The sequence below is a fragment of the Dromiciops gliroides genome, chromosome 5 (genome assembly GCF_019393635.1).
Source record: "Dromiciops gliroides isolate mDroGli1 chromosome 5, mDroGli1.pri, whole genome shotgun sequence".
Classification (NCBI taxonomy): domain Eukaryota; kingdom Metazoa; phylum Chordata; class Mammalia; order Microbiotheria; family Microbiotheriidae; genus Dromiciops; species Dromiciops gliroides.
Genome location: NC_057865.1, coordinates 225,446,213 through 225,466,298, shown reverse-complemented (window position 1 = coordinate 225,466,298; position 20,086 = coordinate 225,446,213). Strand labels below are relative to the sequence as shown.

General features: G+C 44.0%; 1 protein-coding gene across 7 annotated transcripts in view; it reads right to left on the bottom strand.

The window, feature by feature from the left end:
• The window catches only part of RBMS2 (RNA binding motif single stranded interacting protein 2), a 112,724-nt gene that overhangs the window by 12,481 nt on the left and 80,157 nt on the right, over positions 1-20,086 (bottom strand). For 5 of the 7 annotated variants that reach the window (XM_043969413.1, XM_043969409.1, XM_043969410.1 and 2 more), the window contains 6 exons: positions 11,172-11,338; positions 4,950-5,008; positions 3,846-3,937; positions 2,456-2,613; positions 564-643; positions 337-446 (listed from right to left, as the gene is read on the bottom strand). In XM_043969413.1, the coding sequence (XP_043825348.1) occupies positions 337-446; positions 564-643; positions 2,456-2,613; positions 3,846-3,937; positions 4,950-5,008; positions 11,172-11,314 (642 nt within the window). In that variant the 5' untranslated portion in view covers positions 11,315-11,338. Of the gene's footprint in view, positions 1-336; positions 447-563; positions 644-2,455; positions 2,614-3,845; positions 3,938-4,924; positions 5,009-11,171; positions 11,339-20,086 lie in introns of those variants that run through there. The other 2 variants (XM_043969412.1, XM_043969415.1) reach the window with 2 other exon arrangements.

Genomic DNA, 20,086 nt, shown 5'->3' with positions numbered 1-20,086 from the left:
AGCTCTGGCAGTGCATCACCTATTCGTACAAGCCTGGGAAGTCTACTGCCCAGCTAAGTACTGAAAATTTCTCCATTTGTTCTGACGATGGCTCCACGTATGAATGGTGTGGTGCGGTGCCATAATGACTTGGGGAGAACCGCTGTTTTCTTGGTGTTGCATGAAACGAGGCTTTGTTACTGCTTTAGAAGCAGAGGATCTGCTACAGAAGCCCCCTCCCTCGAGGGGACACCCGTTGTCTGTTAGGTCTCTGGGCTCATATCAGGATCTCTGAAAGCAAGTTCCCAGTCCTTCCATTCCACTTTACAGTCTTCCTGTTACTCCTCTCCCACTTACCACGTCGCCATCTCGTGGCCAAGACCGACCATTCTGCACATATTTCCCCTGGCTCTGGCGTTTCTTTTGTCCACCATCAGCAAATTTGCAAAGCAAAGGATCAGATGGGGCTGGCGAGAGAAAAATGGACAGGAAGTTGAGTTCCGCGCCATCCTCACCCAGGCACATTTCTGCTCCTCACTCACTGTGGAGTGAGCTCCCCAGGGGCCGATCCTGCTCTCCCTTACCTGGCACTCCAGGGGGTGTCTTAATGTATTTGCCATTAAAGTGGGTGATGATGGCTTCACACTTCTCTGTGGATTCCATTCTACAGAGGACAGGAGGGAATGGTTAGGCTCTGGCTTCTCTGACCTGCAAGTATTGTCCCCATCTTCAATGTGCAGCCCAAGTCCTCTAAGGGCAGGAGTCCCTAAGCTCTCAGCCTGTCTCGAAAGTATCCAGTCCTAACTGCAGAAGCTCAATGTCCCGTCCCCCCCCACCCCTCCCCCGCATATCCCAGGAAGTGGAAGAAGCACAATCTTTCCAATGTGATGAAACGGATGATATAAGAATATAAAGACCCAGGTTCTAATCTTAGCTCTGCCTCTTAGTAACCATTCTGATTCTTTAACTCTCAGAGTCTCAATTTCTTCTTTTGTAAAATAGGGGTAATATCCACCCCCCTGCCTTGACCAGGGTCACACAGCTGGTAAGTGTCAAGTGTCTGAGGCCGGATTTGAACTCAGGTACTCCTGAATCCAGGACTGGTGCTTTATCTACTGCGCCACCTAGCTGCCCCCTAGATGTATCTTCTAATTCACATATTTGTATAACTCTCTTTGGTCCAGACCTGTGATCTGATAGGCATAAAGAACTCTTACAGGGTTTTGAAGACTAAGTGAAATAAATGTAAACATAATTTTTCGGGGATTTTTTTGTGTTTTTTTTTTTTTTTGTGGTAGTGGCGGGGCAATGAAGGTTAAGTGACTTGCCCAGGGTCAAACAGCTGGTAAGTGTCAAGTGTCTGAGGCCGGATTTGAACTCAGGTCCTCCTGAATCCAAGGCCGGTGCTCTCTCCACTGCGCCACCTAGCTGCCCCCGTAAACATAGCTTTAAAACTACAAAGGCCTACATAAAATATAGGATTCTCCTACAATGTTAAAGCAAAACTCTAACACGTTTTTTATCTGAATGTGTAACTCGAAATCTAGGGACCTTCCTGGTAAGCTTGGAAGAGCCCAGAATAGAATATTACTGGAGAGATGACAATTCAGGACTAGAGAGCTTAGCGGCTTGACCCTGGTGAAGTTAAAGTAGGGCGGGACAGCGTGTGATGTGGACAAGACTCAACATCCTGAGGAAGCGCTCTAGTCCCCTTCAATACCGGGCTGAGGGACTCAGGAAGGGACCAGTCTGGCATCTCTGTAGAAGTCACCCAAACCATTTGTAGGCCTGGGACAAAGAGCACATGCCAGAGAACTAGGAAGCAGTCGGGAAGATGAGGAGCATTTTTGTGATGAACCCTGACATAGCTACTTCACAAGGTAGTTATGAAGAAAATGATTTCTAAACTTTAAGGACACAGCCGAGGAGGTAGAGGAAACAGAACCTCAAAGCCTGGACTCGTGTTCTGCCTCAGACACAAACTCTTGTGGCGTGACTCTGCCCAAGTCACTTCACCTCTTCCCCAAGCAACTTTTTCAGACTCTAAGTTCAAAAACAGTTGCTTCTCTGCACTGGTAGAGGGAATTCCATCACCAGGAGTTCTTTATGCCTATCAGATCACAGGTCTGGACCAAAGAGAGTTATACAAATATGTGAATTAGAAGATACATCTAGGGGGCAGCTAGGTGGCGCAGTAGATAAAGCACCAGTCCTGGATTCAGGAGTACCTGAGTTCAAATCCGGCCTCAGACACTTGACACTTACCAGCTGTGTGACCCTGGTCAAGTCACTTAACCCTCATTGCCCCGAAAAAACAAACAAACAAACAAACAAAGATACATCTATATGAATAAAAATTTAAACTGCTTTCAAGTACTTCTGAATCAAGGGCTTAGGTCCCTGTTCATTCCTGAATTCCCAGTGCCTTCAGGTTGGCAGGAGACTTTCTACACTGTCCACTCTCAGGGCCTCTTACCTTGCAAAGCCAACGCCCCGACTGGTCCCACTTGTGTCTCGAAGAATTCGAGTAGAAATGACTTGACCAAAAGGCTTCAACATCCCCTCTAACTCCTGTTCATCCATAGTCACTGGGAGGTTTGAGATGTATAAATTTGTAGGGTCCTGCTCCTGTTGCTATGAAAGCATAAAGGTGAGAAAGGGGAAGGCACCCCTTCTCCCCCCACCACTTTGCATATTTCAGGAAAAAACAAGATGCAAACACCAGGAGGTGTTTTAACCCCCCCCCTCCCTGCCCTCCAGTTACTAGTTCTAGTCTGGAATAATGATGGAAGAAGGAGACTACTGTTATTTGGACCTCGACGCCAGGGAAGTCTATGACTGCTCCTTCAGGAGCTAGGCAGGGCAGCAGGCCCTGTGCCCCGAGAGGCAAGAGAATCCTGGACCTCCCCTCCCCCCTCAGGCCAGATTGTTTTAAGAACTCCCCCTCCCCCATCTTCCGGCCACAGCAGGGTCCCTCTGAGCAGGAATGCATGTCCACTTTTTGATGGAGAGTGGGCAAAAAGAGGCAAGAAAAAAGCAAGGGGAATATGCCAGGGGCTACACTAAGGCACAGCTCCCAGAGCCTCTTACAGCCACTCTCCAGACAGCCCTTTCTTCAGGCTTTTCCCAGGGTACTCTCTACATAAAGGTCTAATCCCAAGAACACTGGCAGGCAGTCAAACCTGCCCAGGACCCTGGGACACCCTGGGCTTCAGACTTTCTCCTATCTTGGTCTTTAGGGCTTCCTTTTCCTTTACTTTACAGAGCAGAAGTTAGGCCCCCACCTGACAATAAGCATCAGAAAGACAACATTCTCTACCAAGATGAAAAAAAGAGAAGTCCCCAGTGGCCACAACCTAGTAGAAGAGAGCAGTTCCTGGTCAGGTTATGGAAGAAAGCAGAGAAAGAGAAGCTTCCCGCCTGCCTGCTTCCACCTCCTGCACCGGCTACCGGCTACCGGAGGGAGGGTGGAGAACAGCAGCTCTGAATTGCACAACCACTTCAGAAGAAGTGCAAAACCTCCACAAGATACTGGAGGAAGGGAAGGGAAAGGGCCCCAGGTCATCTGTCTCCCAGCCTCACAGAAAGAGTTAGTGAGAGGAGTGTGGCTTCATGAACTGGGGGTGTGGCCCCTTGGTGGAACTACAGTTCTGTTCCTCAGTCTACTTGTCTCTATATATAGTCTGCCTTCCTTCCTACCAGCCAAGCAGGTGGGGCCTCACTGGGAAGACTGAGGGCCCTGGAGAGAGTGGTACTCAATCAGTAGTATTCAATCTCTGAAGGCTTGGAGCTTGAGACGTATCCTTGGGTCTATCCCCATACCCCCGGGGAGGTGAGAGGGGCTGCTAATAAGGAACTCTCCTTACCTTTGCCATCTGGGCCTGCACCCCGCTGGCCTTCAATGCAGTCACGGCTTTCTGTGCAGCTGAAGGACTGTCAAAATCTACAAAGCCATAGCCTAGAAAAAGGGGACCATGTTAACTGTAACGGGGACATTGGACAGGCAGGAGAGGCTTTTCAGGGGGCTGAGGAAGAGTTAGTTATATAGTACAAGTGGGAAAAAGGAAGGGAAACTGAAGATTTCAAATGTGACTCTTCTCCATAGATTCTATAAACCCTTTGAGATTTCTAACAATGTATGAGAGGATTAACCTGCAGGTATCCTCCCCCAACCCTTCACTCCTTTCCCATTGGAACTAAGAATTTCAGGATATTCAGGAACTAAAGAATATCCAACAAGTGGAAGGGGTTTCCCTTCCAGCTACCCTGTCACACCCCTGAAATATCAGGCATGTTGGGAATAGAGCTTCTATGGCAAGAGCAAGCAACAGACCGCCTACCATCAATACTTCCCCCCTTTCACTTTCCCAAATCCAGCTCAATCTGTCCATAGATTTGCCTCCAGACACACATACCTACTTTACAATCACAAAAGGAATTGAAGTTGCTAGGCTAAATCTTAATTCACATGGCCCTGCCCACTTCTACCACCAAATCCAGAAAAAAAAAACGTGGGCAAGGAATAAACCCAAACAAAGAAGCTTCTGTGTAGTGTGTATTCAATGTCTGCTATGCCTGAGTAACCATGATGGCACTCACAGCTAAAGCAATATGACCATCAGGAATTCTAGGGAATATCAATCAGTTTTAAAAGGCTAGCAGACTAAGGAGTCAGCTAGGTGGTGGCAGGGGATAAAGCACCGGCCTTGGATTCAGGAGGACCTGAGTTCAAATCTGGCCTCAGACACTTGACACTTACTAGCTGTGTGACCCTGGGCAAGTCACTTAACCCCCACTGCCCCACAAAAAAAAAAAAAAAAGAAAAGAAAAAAAGAAGAAAAAAAAGGCTAGCCGACTAAACAAACGAATTCCCTGGCACTGTGCTTGCTAATCTAGGGGCAAAGGAGATCTAGAAGGAGACAACCACTTTAAAAATACTACCTACCCCCAAGGATGGTCTGTCTTCTCACCTTTGCATTTGTTTGTTGTCTTGTCCAATATGGCCTTAGTAGAAACAATTTTGCCATATCTGGGTGGGAGAAGGGGAGGGAAGAAAAGCAAAGTAATTATTTGGGTGGCAAGAATGGGAATAAACTCTGAGCACTGAGATAGGTTAATGAGTCCACCCCCACCTCCCATTCCAAGCACAATACCTATGAGGACAACTGTTCTCCTTATTGGTTCCAGGTAGCTATCCTGAATGGAGAAGAAATCAAGTGCCAATACCACCACATATCTCCATACCCTTAAGAAAGATTTTGTGAATGAAATCAGATACCATCTACAATGGAGTATAATAGAGAATAAGTCAGAGGATTGGGGAAGGAAGCTACAACTCCTAGAAGACTAATCAATCAATCAGTCAACAAGCATTAAGCACCCACTACATGGGCACTCTGCCAGATGCTTGATACAAAGACTTGGGCCACAGTATAGCCACATTCTCACACTCCTTTGTCTGGCATTTAAAGCTCTTCACAAACTGATCCCAACCTACCTTTCTAGTCTTCTTCTACAAGGCCAAATTGACCTTCTGACAATTCTTCGTGGATGACACCATTTCCTGTCTCCATGCCTTTGTATTGGTTGTCTCCATACTTAAAATGCCGTCCCTTTGGTATGTGGCAGGACATCTCTCTCTAGTTCTAGACTCAGCTAAAGTACCATTTTCTATATGAGGCTTTTCCTCATTTCCCCAGCTGTTTAGTGCCTCCCCTATCCAAATTACCAAGTATTTATTTTGCATCTACCAGAAAAGTAGAGCAATTACCCCAACAAACACATAACTCCCAAGGAATGTAAGCTCCCTGAGGGAACAGACTTTTCTCTTTGTATTTCTCCCACAGATGGCAGCACCTGGCACAAGGTAGTCATTTAAATATTTCTTGACTGATTGATCTTCCGAGGCCCAGAGCCACCAATCTATTCAGACACCAGGAATTCCAAATGCCTGCCCCTCAACTGACCTTGCCTCCAGCCAGTCTGCCCCAGGATCTCAACTTTCGCCTTTTTCCAGAGGCCCTACTTTTTTGCTACCCTACTTTCAGGGTCTCCCAGACTCCAAGGTTACTAATCCCCCAGACCCAATGAGGAATGTGTAGGATTCAAGACTGAGGTTCATGAGCACCTTAATCTCCAAATTCCTGCATATTCCAGAAGATGGAGGAAGGAGTCTTAAAAAGGCAGAGCAAGGGTCACAAATCCAGAGGAAGAGAAAATGCAGAGACAGTTTAGGAAATGTGACCCCGATCAAGCACGTTCCCACCCTTCCCCCAGACTCTGAGAAGGGACAGAGGACTCAATTATTCTTTGGCTTCTCAGGCTGCAGTTGATGCCTTCAATGGGGCTTCTGTTTCTGGGGGTGTAGGGAGGAGGTGAAGGAGAGGGAGACAAGCAGAGCCCTGAAGGCTGAGGCCGGACATTAGATTGAGAGTAGGAATGTTTGGGGCAATCCCAGCCCCCCAACTACCACAACACTTGAGTGCTCTCCCGAGTGCAAGCAGCTGGGAGGGACACGAGAAAAGTCAGGCTGTAGACAGAAGGGCACAGATGCTGCTGTCCCACACAGAGCCCCCGGGGAGGGGCCCACCCCCAGCTTTTGAGCCAAGAATTTCCAATGCAGCTGGTTCCTCCTCAAAGGATTCCTGCTGAGAGAAGTAAGATCTATAGCTCCACTGCCCACATTACCTTCTCCCTAACCTGAGGTCAGGTTCTAATTGACCTAAGAGGGAGGAACACCATCCCTGCCAACAGCAGGGACAAGGACAGGACACTCTTCTAAGTCAAAATTGATTAATAAAAAGGTCTACTGAGTGTAAGGCACTTGGGCTGGGGACTCAGAGTAAAAAAGGCGAAGGGTAAAATGCAGAGCAAGTGCTGTAAATAGGGATGGCTCCTGGAAGAGAAGGTACTTAAGCAGTGGCCCTGAAAGGAAATGCATTACAACAAAGAGGAGGAGGGCTACGTTCCCAGGCATATATAGAATGGCCTACAAAAATGTATGGTGGTGGGAAAAGGTTTATAAGATTGGGACTAAATTGATTAATTGGCAAGAATAGAAGTACATGAAGATCCATAAACTGAAATAAGGCTGGAAAGATGCATTGGAGCCATTTTGTCAAGTGTCTTAAACAAAAAGCCAAGCTAAAGATTGTGTGTCTCACCTTCATGGGCAATGGGAAGCCACTGAGTTTTTGAGCAAGGGAGTGACAAGGTCAGACCTTTGTGTTTGGAGATTATTTTGACGGCTGTGTGGAAGAGGGATTGAATGAAAAAAGAGTGGGGGGGGCCAATGAGGATGCTATTTAAACAGACCAGGTGAGAGGTAATAGGGGGCTGAAGGAGGAGAGTTGATCATGTGAATGAAGCACTCCTCTTCATTCATCTCCTCTTCATAACTACATGAGATGCTGAAAAGATGCAATAGACTGGATAGAAGGGGTGAGGGAAAAGGAAAAATGGGAGATTACTTCAAGGTTTCAAGCCTGGACAACAGTAGAATTCACAAAATAGAGAAGTTAGGAGAAGGAACTATTTGGGGTAAGATAATGGGGAGAAGATGAATTGAATTTCAGACATGCTGAGTTTGAGGTACCAGTGGAGATAAACAGCCAAGCAGTTGAAAATGTGAGACTGAATCTTAGTGGAGTGATTTGGGTTGTATATGTAGACTTAGAAGTCAATCAGGTAATAATTGAAGTCAAATTTGCTAAGGACAGGGCTTAGAGATATTCATGTTGAGCGGGTGGCAAAAAGATGAACCAGTGAAGGAAGACAACAAGGTAAAAGAAAGATCAGACAAGAGAATCAAAAGATCAGTGTCATGGAAGCAGACTGAAGAGAAAATAAAAAGGAAAGGAGTGGTCAACCATGTCAAATGCTAGAGAAAGGTAAAGAAGGTTAATGGCTAAAAAGTCTATTGGTTTGGCAAACAACAGCTTGTTTATTCCCTCAGGTTCCAGTCTACCTGCTGTTCTCAGTCTTCCCCTCCTTATCACTTGGTTAGAGCCCAATTCCTTCACAGTCTAATGTGTCTAAAGGTCCAGAGCCCATATTATTGAATATTAAGAAAAGGTGAGGGGCAGCTAGGTGGCGCAATGGATAAAGCATGGGCCCTGGATTCAGGAGGACCTGAGTTCAAATCCAGCCTCAGACATTTGACACTTTCTAGCTGTGTGAGCCTGGGCAAGTCACTTAACCCCAACTGTCACACACACACACACACAAAGAAAGAAAGAAAATAAAAGGTGAATGAGAGGGTCAGAAAACATAAAGGAAATTCAACTGAGTTTCTGAAAAACCAAGAAAGGTCTCAGAAAACAGATGAAATATCCTTCCCTCCTCAAACCAAAGAGACAGGAACTAGTAGGACAGAATATTACATATGTTGTTATGTTGTTAGATGTGGTCAGTGGCAGATGTTTTTATTTAACTGTTTTCCTTTGTCATAAGGGAAGATTCAAACTGGGGTGGAGGGGGCACTGAAATGACTGATGTAAAGACAATGGCATCAGTAAAACATATTAAGAAATAGAAACGAAACACAAAACTTTTTTGGTTTCTTACTTTCATATTATATACATCTTCTCCAAGGCAATGAGAGAGAGAGAGAGGAAGGAGAAGAGGAGCCCAGGATTTCTATAATATAATATATCACAACAGTTAAAATGAAGATGTGCAAAATGGAAAAGTGGTGGGAAAGCTTTATGGCCCACTGAGTATTGAAATGGTTGAGTACAAAGTAGCCTCTTTCTAAAAGATTTGTTCCCCAATACCTTTTTGTGCTTAGTCCATCTCTGGATCCCCTCCTCTCAGTCTGTGTGTGTGTGTGTGTGTGTGTGTCTTTCTCTGTCTCTTTCCCCTTTCCCCCCCATCCCCACCATACTAACTCTACTCTTTATAAGAATGGACCAGAGGCGGCTAGGTGGCACAGTGGATAAAGCACCGGCCCTGGATTCAGGAGTACCTGAGTTCAAATCTGGCCTCAGACACTTGACACTTACTAGCTGTGTGACCGTGGGCAAGTCACTTAACCCCCATTGCCCCGCAAAAAAACCCAAACAAACAAAAAACACAAAACAAACAAACAAACAAAAAAAGAATGGACCAGTCAGGGGGCAGCTAGGTGGTGCAGTGGATAAAGCACTGGCCCTGGAGTCAGGAAGACCTGAGTTCAAATCTGACCTCAGACACTTAACATTTATTAGCTGTGTGACCCTGGGCAAGTCACTTAATCCTCAATGCCCTGCCAAAAAAAAAAAAAAAAAGGAGAAGAAGAAGAATGGACCAGTCCATGGAGCAAGGGTGCTGAACCTATGGTAAACTGCTGATATTAGTGATATTAGTGAGAGGTAAGGAGTCATAGCTTGAGTTTTTAAGGGCCGATGACACTGGATTCTCTGACCTGGGTCCCTGAGGCAGAACTTTTAGTCATCTTGCCACCAGGGAATCCATCTCTCTTGCTCTGGCATGTGTTCAAGTATTTGAAAGGCAGCCACTTGGAGGAAGGAGCAGACATGTGTTTGGCTCCAGAGGCTAGAAGTTAGAAGCAATGGGTGGAAGTTGCAAAGGGGTAAATTCAGGCTGGATGTCAGGCCAAGCTTCCTAACCACCAGAGTTGTTTCCCAAGTAGAATGAGCAGCTCCGAGGCAGTGAGCTGCCCCTCCTTGCAAGTCTTTGGCTGCATCACTACTGATTGGGCAGGTTACAGTGGGGGTTCCTTCACATCCAGATTAAGCTAGGTGACTCCTGAGGTCTCTTCCACATCTCAAATTCTGTGATGAATTCTGAGTCAGCCCCCTAAGGTTCTGTTGCTGCCTTCTCTCTGCATGCTCCTTCTATCACTCACCCTCTCTCTGTCTACCTTTTCCATTCCACTGTTCCGCACCCCAACTCCTTTCAAATTTCTGATTTGAAACGTATATTTTCCTGCCAAGTGAAACCAAACAGGGCCTTTCTGAGCTCTCATGAGTCTTCCAACATTCCTGCCAGGGGTGAGCTGAGGCTACCACCCACCTCATGACTCAAAGTTACTTTGCAAAACCTCAGAGGGACCTCAGGGGGCAGCTGTAGAATGACAGCCTATTCATCCTCCATTTTTAATTCCACCAATCTTCCCCTTCTTTCTCTACTCCTCCTTTTTTCCTTCCAAATTAATGTTTCTCTGAAGACTTAGCTCTTCTCAGCAATACAATGATCCAAGGCAATTCCAAAAGACTTATGATGGAAAATGCTCTCCATATCCAGAAAAAGAACTGTGGAGTCTTAATGCAAATCAATAGTACACTATTTTCATTTTGTTATTTTTTTCTTTCTTGTGGGTTTTCCCTTTTGTTCTGATTCTCCTTTTACAACATGACTAATGTGGAAATATATATATATAACATGATTGTGTATACACACACACACACACACATATATATATATAAAGGTTTATCTGATTGCTTACCCTCTTGAGGAGGGGGGAGGGAAGAGAGGGAGAAAGAAAAATTGAGAACTCAAAATCTTACAAAAATGAATGATGAAACCAATCTTTTTGTGTAATTGGATAATAAAACACTACCAAAAAAATAAGTCAGACCAATCACAAAAACAAACAACAAATTAATATTTCTCTGGTGAGAAGTTCTCAATCAGCAGGCTCTAACCCTACAACTACCTAGGAGTCTAATTTTGTCTAATCTCCTCAAATGCCCAGTAGAAAAACAAAGGTGAGACCCAGAGGTTAGTTTTCCTGTTCAAGACTATTAGGGTGGGGGGCAGCTATGTGGTACAGTGGATAAAACACTGGCTCTGGATTCAAATCCAACCTCAGACACTTGACACTTTACTAGCTGTGTGACCCTGGGCAAGTCACTTAACCCTCATAGCCCTGCAGCATAAAAGAAGAAGATGATGATGACGACGATGACGATAGGGTGAGAAATCTTTTCACTGAGGCTCCCAATTTGGGGAAGATATTACAAAAAAGAATCATGGACTGAGCTTCAGAAGTCAGTCCCCCCACCCCCATTTCCTATAAACTCAAGATGAGCATAATGGAGGTTTGTGATTTCTGTGGGAGGAACAAAACTGAGATTCAAGAAGGAAATGAGAAAAAGGGAAAGAACTGTAGCACTTCAGAGTAAGGATGTCTGGCAGGAAGCAGAAACTTTCCCATGTCTCATTGCCCACGGGAGCCTGCCCACACTTACGGCTGACAAAGCTTGACTAGATCCTGGTCCGTGGTGCCTGGCTGCAGCCCTCGGATGTAGAGATTGGTTTTGCTCAGCTGGTCACCTCCACCACCCCCACCGCTGCCACTGATGTTGTTGCTGCTTGGACTAGGTGGCGCCATCTGCTGAGCCACGGACACATAAGGCTGTGGGGAGACACAAAGCACAGAGGATCTGAAAGGTTATGTTGGCAGAGGTTGGGGGCATCACTCAAGGTAGCTGGAGCCTAGTCCCCAGGAAAGGTGATCTTGAATTTCAGAAGAAACTGTAACCCCAGAAATCAACAGGAAAGAAAAACCTAGAGGTATTCTCTATTAAGGGGAAAAAAGGAGAATTGCCTTACCTGTTTCTTACTGTTGCTAGGAAGATAAAGTAAGGCAAGCTAAAGATTTTTCTTCATCTGTAAAAAAATACTACTTCCAAAACCTACCTCACAGGGTTGTTGTAAGGAAAGAGCTTTGTAAACCATAACTTATTATAAAAATGTGAATTGTTATTATTGTTATAAAAGACTTTGGAAAAGATACTATGCATGAACATTGATACTTGGGGGAGAGGACTAATGCCTACTTTATAGGTTAACTGTATTCATCGTGAAGACAAAAAGGAGAGGATAGGACATAAATCTGTAAAATCATAAAAAGAATGAACAGGTTGCATAAGGCTTTGTTAACCAAATCTAGAATATCAGAACTAGGAAGTGCCCTCTATGCTTAAAGCTTAAGAAGAAGTAATAGTTTATTGTGCAAGTAGTAGATATATTGGATTTGTTACCCCCAAGGAATGGTACATATTCAAAAAAGGCTTTGAGGGGGCAGCTAGGTGGCACAGTGGATAGAGGACCGGCCCTGGAGTCAGGAGTACCTGAGTTCAAATCCGACTTCAGATACTTGACACTTACTAGCTGTGTGACCCTGGGCAAGTCACTTAACCCTCATTGCCCCCCCCCAAAAGGCTTTGATAAACTCATAGATAATTTTATTGTATATACTTACATTTCAGGGTATGTCATTTGACCAACTATACTTTCTAATGTGATCTTTTGTGTGTGTGTGTGTGTGTGTGTGTGTGTGTGTGTGTGTGTGTGTGTTTTTAGTGAGGCAGTTGGGGTTAAGTGACTTGCCCAGGGTCACACAGCTAGTAAGTGTCAAGTGTCTGAGGCTGGATTTGAACTCAGGTACTCCTGAATCCAGGGCCGGTGCTTTAACTACTTCGCCATCTAGCTGCCCCACCAACCATACTTTCTAAATGAATCTGTGCAATTTAACAGTTATATGACCACACAACGCTTCTATTCTTGTTGAGAGTACTTAAAGATGTTAATCCCAATTCAGTGTTATTCCCAACACTAGACAGTTTTTATATCCATTTTATGAAGGATATTCATTAATGAATTTATGTGATTTAGAGCAGGGTTTCTTAAACTTTTTTCATTCTCTACCCCTTTTCTCCTGAAAAATTTTTATGTGACCCCAAGTTTATAGGTATATAAAATAGGCATACAAATCTAACACTTACTGCCAAATTTTTCACAACCCCCACATTCAGTTACGAGACCCCATATGGGATGGCGACCCACAGTTTAAGAAGCCTTGATTTAGAGCTGAAAAGAAGCTTAGAGATCAATTAGCCTAACTCCTTCATTTTACAGCAGAGGAAACAGTGGCAGGGCCGCAGGGTTGAAGAGGAAGAGGGAAATTTGCAAAGGTCACACAGGTTGGGAAGGAGCAAAATGGATTCAAACTCGGGTATTTGACTATAAACTCAGTCTTTTCACTAAAACTAGAGTGTGCTTGCACAAAGCAGGAATGCCCCAATCACCTTAAATAGCTGGTGTAGGGATCCTGATTTATCAGGGATTAGTTCCTCAGTCACTTCAATTCAACCAATATTATTTATTTAAGTACATTGTGTGTATGGCCTCGTACTAGGCACTGGGGATAGATTCAAAGACAAGAAAGGACGATGTGTAGTGTCCTCAAGAATCTAATAGTTTAATAAATAAGTAATGAGCAACTTTTTGGAAATTGAGGGGCTGCCCATCAATTGGGGAATGGCTGAACAAGTTGTGGTACATGAATGTAATGGAATTCTATTGTGCAGTAAGAAACAATGAGCAGGCAGATTTCAGAGAAACCTGGAAGGACTTGCATGAACTGATGATGAGTGAGATAAGCAGAACCAGGAGAACATTGTACGCAGTATCAACAACATTATGTGTTGATCAACTGTGATAGACTTGATCCTTCTCAGCAATACAATGGTACAAGATAGTTCCAAAGGACTCACGATGGAAAAGACTCTCCAAATCCAGAAAAAAAAAAGAACTGTGGAATATGGATGCAGATTGAACCATGCTATTTCTTTTGTTTTTGGTGCTGTTGTTTTTCTTTTTTGAGGTTTTTCCTTTTTGCTCTGATTCTTCTCATAATATGACTAATGCAGAAATATGTTTAATGTTATTGTACATATATAACCTGTATCAGATTACTTGCTGTCTTGGGGAGGGGGGGGAGGGAGAAAATTTTGAAACTAGAAATCTTATAAAAACAAATTTTGAAAACTATCTCTACATGTAACTGGAAAATAATAAAATACTTTTATAATTAAAAAAATAAGTAATGAGCATAATGACAACTAAAAAAGAGATCCAGACAAAGTGGTGTAGACAATTTGAGAAGAATGGGATCTCTTTAGAGGGGGAAGAGCAGGGAGCAAGATAAGGAAAGAAAAAAGACGGTGCCTCTGCTAGGTCTTGAAGTGAGAGAAGGATCTCTGATGGGAACACATTCCAGACGCGGGGGATGACCTATTTGAACAGACTAAGTAAGGTAGGAGCTAGCAGAACAAGATGGAGAAACAGGTAGGTCCAGTTTGGCTGGAACATAGAGTGAGCAAAGTGGAATAGTGTGAAACGAGGCTGGAAAAGCACCACAAGGCCAAATTAGGGAGAAACTTCAATGCCAGGCATACAAGTTTGCATTTTACAGGAAGCCACTGAAGGTTTTTAAGCGGGGAAGTGACATAAGCAGACCTGTGTATTAAATATATACAAGGAGGCCAATATTCCCCTACCTACATATTACTTTGTTCTCTTATTTTGGCAAAGAAAGAAGATCCCATACCACATTTTGGGATAATCCAAAGGCTCCAGCAAGACCCCGATCTCTCTCCCTTCCTTCCTTCCTCTCTCTCTTTCTCTCTCTCTCTCCCTCCCTCCCCCCTTTCCCTCTCCCTCTCCCTCTCCTACCTCTCTTATCTTTCCCTTGGCTCGGAGATTGGGATTTCCCAAATAGAGGGCCCTATGTGCCAGAGAGATATTTATTACTCCTCAGTGACGACAGTGAAAGTCACATGATGCAGTCAAGAAGGGCAGGGGCAAAGTGAATGTTTGCAGCTTTCCATGGACATTTACCTCTCTGGCTAGGTCCTAGAAATGGTTATTGATATTATCCTCGCTACCCTAATTGAATACTGATTGAATCCTTATAACTAACCTACTAATGACACTATTAATTCTAGTCCTATCCTTTTAACTACAACAGTTCAAAATCTAGTAGGGCTAGCCTCCATTTTCATTCACATCAGTCTTTTATCATTCAATTTAAAACAGGAAGAGGCCAGAGAAAGACTCCAAAGATTCATAGCTGCTGTTATTGTTCAGTGTGTCTGACTCTTTGTGACCCTATTTGAGGTTTTCTTGGCAAGGAGACTAGAATAGTTTGCCATTTCATAGATGAGGAAACTGAGGCTGATAAGGACCCTGTGCCCAGGGTCACACAGCTATCTGAGGCCAGATTTGAACTCAGGAAGAAGAGCCTTCCTGACTCCAGGCCCAGTGCTCTATATCCATTGTACCACCTAGGTGCCCGAAAGATTTATAACCTATATTCCTTTTTTTTTTTTTTTGCGGGGCAATGGGGGTTAAGTGACTTGCCCAGGGTCACACAGCTAGTAAGTGTCAAGTGTCTGAGGCCGGATTTGAACTCAGGTCCTCCTGAATCCAGGGCCAGTGCTTTATCTACTGTGCCACCTAGCTGCCCCCCTATAACCTATATTCTAATCGGAACACTGGAGTTCAGAAGGTTAGAAGATTCAGCTAGGTGGTGCTGGGCCTGGAGTCACAGACTCATCTTCCTGAGTTCAAATCTAGACCCAGACACTTACAAGCTGTGTGACCCTGGACAAGTCACTTATCCCTGTTAGCCTCAGTTTCCTCATCTATAAAATTAACTGGAGGGGAAAATGGCACACCATTCTAGCAACCTTGCCAAGAAAACTCTAAAAGGAGTCACAAAGAGAGTCAGACACGATTGAAAAATGACTCAACAACAACTCAGTACCCCATCTTCCATCCCAGGGGAGTCACAACTATAGATCAATTGGGAAGCTAAGCAACTAGAGCTGAGAACAAAACATTAAGCATACTCATCACGTTTCCCAGCAGAGATTATTTCTCAAATAGCAGAACTTTCAGAACAAATGCAATAGGGTCAAGGAAGAAGAAAGCAAATTGGGGTGATAATAATAATACTAACAAAAACAATTATATCAATAGTAACCTTAGTGTAGGTCCAGGAAGGCGCCTGGGAAGAATGAAAGTATCCTTCTACTGCTTTTCTCAAGAGTTTTCTAAAATTGTTCAGGCAATAAAGAGAAATGGTACACTCACTATAGGAGAAAGGAAGAAATGACTCCCCCCACACTGGAGAGTGCCTATGCAGGAGATTTTCTGGTTTCCCAAGGGTTCAGTAGGAGAGACTCTAAAATTGTTAATCTGTGTATGCGAGGATGTGGCAGCATGACATAGTGCAAAGACCTGGGCCAGAATCTTGTTTCTGGTATGCTCTGGCATACCAGACAAGTGTCACTGATCCTTTCTGAACTTCTTTTTCTTCATCTGTAAAGTTGGAATGATTATCTCTGTAGTACACACCTCAAAGGCTTGTTATAAGGATCAAATGAAATGATGGCTATAAAATCCTTTGCAAACTTTAAAATACCATAGAGATATAAGTCATTAGTACTATGTAAGAAAGAAAAAGGAAGCAGGTTTTTTCCTCCCTAAAGGAAAGAAAAAAGAGATACTATTACTCCTCATTCATCCCGCATTTTTGTCCTCCATAGCCCTTTCTCAGACTTCCTAGCCTTCAATACTCTGGTGCTAATTATGACTGTTAGTTTTTTAAAGACTCAACAAAACCATCCTCTTCCCAAACACACTGAGGAGGGAAGATTGGAGCAGCACAGTAGAAACCATTTACAAAACCAAACAGTAACTGGCCAGAAGAGCTTTGTGACACTCTTTAAGGTCACTTCCAGCTCTGAAATTCTATTAATTTAAACTGCCACCTTTACTCTGAAGGATCAATCTGAGTAGTTCTTACTCTGGTTATTATTATTATGCTCTACTGATTAACTGAGAAGGTTGCTAAGGGACCACCGGCTCTAGCACTAGCACTGTTTTCTCTTCACACACATTATTGTTGGCCTCAGTTATAGGCCACAGCAGCCAAGACATCCTGCAGTGACATACTGCACAACCCCATAGGCTCGGTCCTCCAATCAACACCAATCTGATTGCAGAAAAGTGGTTTGTAGCTGTTCTCAGCTAGCTGTCTTGCCAGTGAATGGTAAGGGGAGCTAACATTTAGTGGTAATTACAGGTAACTCCATATCTCAAATTTTGTATGTGTCTTCGATTTAAAAAGTTCAGATCCTGTGATCCTTTGAATCAGGGGGACTGATTATTCTTTTTTTTTTTTTTTAAAGTGAGGCAATTGGGGTTAAGTGACTTGCCCAGGGTCACACAGATAGTAAGTGTTAAGTGTCTGAGGCCGGATTTGAACTCAGGTACTCCTGACTCCAGGGCCAGTGCTCTATTCACTGTGCCACCTAGCTGCCCCCTGATTATTCTTTGATTAACCTGGGGAACTTTAAAAAAATATTTTGATACCTCTACTTCAACATCACTGGCTTCTTTTGTAACACCATATTCTTTATTTTATGCATTTAAAAACATTCTTTTGGTATAGGCCTCACCTGACTGACAAGGGGATTCACAGCACAAAAAAGTCCAAGAGTCCCTGCTTTAAAGGACCTTTCCTCTCTTGGGGCAGCTAGGTGGCACAGTGGATAAAGCGCCGGCCCTGGATTCATGAGGACCTGAGTTCAAATCCGACCCCAGACACTTGACACTAGCTGTGTGACCCTGGGCAAGTCACTTAACTTAACTTAACCCCAAGTGCCCCGCAAAAACGAAAACAGAAAAAAACCCAAAAAAACAAAAAAACAGAAGAAGGACCCTCCTTTCCACCTCCAGCCTTCTGGGCCTTCATGGTTCCTCAGTTCTATACCTTGATGATCCCTTGGTAACATAATGTCCAAGGCCATTACTATCGTATGGAATAGAAATAGGTAGTTATTCTGTTGCTTATGGGAGACCTAGTTATATACAAACCGACAGATCCCCCAGTGGTGTCCCTCCCTCTGCCTCTCTCCTGGAATTCCAAATCAATGCTGCTAGGCCCTGGCTCCTTTCTCTGACAGTGGAGGTACTCTTCTGGAAAACAGCAGAATTCTGCCTGCACAGGCCTGAGCTTGCCGGGTTCCTCATATAGCTTTCCAAGGAAGCTAGTTTTCCACTCCATGCCAGAGATCCTCTCTCTCTCACCCCACTGCCCCAACCCTCATTCCATATCTGCTTTTGTTTTGTTTTGGTTTTTGCGGGGCAATGGAGGTTAGGTGACTTGCCCAGGGTCACACAGCTAGTAAGTGTCAAGTGTCTGAGGCCGGATTTGAACTCAGGTCCTCCTGAATCCAGGGCCGGTGCTTTATCCACTGTGCCACCTAGCTGCCCCCCATATCTGCTTTTAATGCACTTGCATTAAAACCCCTGGTTTAAAAAAAAAAAAGATCTCAAATACAGGTTCCAATAGCAGTCTTCCAGTCACCAGTCACGAGGCTATTTTTTGTTAACTTTCCAACTTCAGGAAGCACAAATGAAATCTTGCCACCTCTCACTGTTAGTCAAGCAGTCAATAAGCATTTATTAAGTACTTACGTGGCCAGTCCAGTGCTAAGTGCTAGAGATACAAAGAGAAGTCAAAGATCAAAGGCCTGCCCTCAAGGAGCTCTGTCTAATGGAGGATATTCAAGATAATCATCAGAAGGAGGGCACTAGCATTAAGGGGGATGGTTAAGGCTTTTTGAAAAGAGCAAATGGGATTGAGGAGGAGATGACCTATTAATAGCTTATGTCTTCTATGTACAATCATTTGCATATAAAGAGTTTTACTATAAGTCAAATTTGGTAAATGTTCATATCACCCCTTGCCTCTTCTCCCATCATCTCTTCCCTAGTTCTGACCAGGCCACTGAACAGACCCTTAGGGGCCTAAGGAGCTGGCCAGCACTGTGCCAATTCTGTCTCATGCCTTTGTTCTTCTTCTTTTTTGGGGGGGGTGGGGCAATGAGGGTTAAGTGACTTGCTCAAGGTCACACAGCTAGTAAGTGTCAAGTATCTGAGGCCACATTTGTTGTTGTTGTTGTTGTTGTTTTAAGTGAGGCAATTGGGGTTAAGTGACTTGCCCAGGGTCACACAGCTAGTAAGTGTTAAGTATCTGAGGCTGGATTTGAACTCAAGTCCTCCTGAATCCAGGGCCAGTGCTTTATCCACTGCGCCACCTAGCTGCCCCCCATGCCTTTGTTCCAAAGAGCTCAAACCGTGCAAGTTCCAGTGACATGGTGCTGCATGGTCTATATTCCTCCACGCAGCACCTCCTGACTCTCCGCTAACTCTCCTACCCAACTTCTACAAATCTGGCCTTTCAAAACTATTGGAGCTTCTTGAGTTACAAGTCCATAGTTGCAACTTGGGCCATTTTGTGATCTTTAAGTCTGCACCTCTGAAACCCACAAAGAGGCCAGACCTAAACTGCCCTCAAAGGAATGAGGTGCATTGATGGGAGTGATAGAAGAAATCGAGTCCATTCCTACTTTATGGGCTGGTGAGGGAAAAGAGAATCATTCCTGAAGTGGCCAATCCAGCCCTTCTAACCTGCATCGAATTTGTTTTTCATAAAGAAACGATACTGCTTTGGAAACATCACTTTGAAACAGTAAACTGTCCTCTAGATAGATATACATACATACACACACACACACACACACACACACACACACATTACTTTGAAACAGTAAACTGTCCTCTAGATAGATATACATACATACACACACACACACACACACACACACACACACACACATTGATTAGGCAGGAACATTCTGCCTTGCTGAGTTTTGGGCTCAGCACTGGAACAGAAAACCTCTGCCTCTCGGCACTACAACAGACACTAAAACTGAATGGGGGCAGGCAGGAGAAAGGAGCTATCTCTATATATACTTCATTTTCCACTCCCAGCCACACATTAATTTTGGGACAGTTTCACAGAATGGGACATAGAGGGAAGAGGGATTCGACTCTCATCTGACCCCCAGGGAGTGGAAAATCAAACTCCTTTTTTCCGGTACCAGGAACTTCATGTCCTGCTGACTCACAGGAAGCCAGAAGACAGGAAAGAATCGACTTCTCTTCCCATTCTTTAGAAGAGACCGTCACAATGGTGAGAGAACTACTAGTTCTCATCTAATTCACAGTTTTTCCCTATTCTACTTCTGATTTGATTTGGTAGCCTCACTGACACCTAAGTACAAATGACATTATAATAAGAGACCTTGCTTCTGAGAAATGAGTCTCAATTACTCAAATTTTATAAACACACCCTCAATATCAGCCACAAGGGGCCTTCCAGTTGGCTAGTAACTACCACATGAACATCAATTTGCTAAATGTACATAATTTAAATTATTTTAAAATTATTATTTTTTTATGG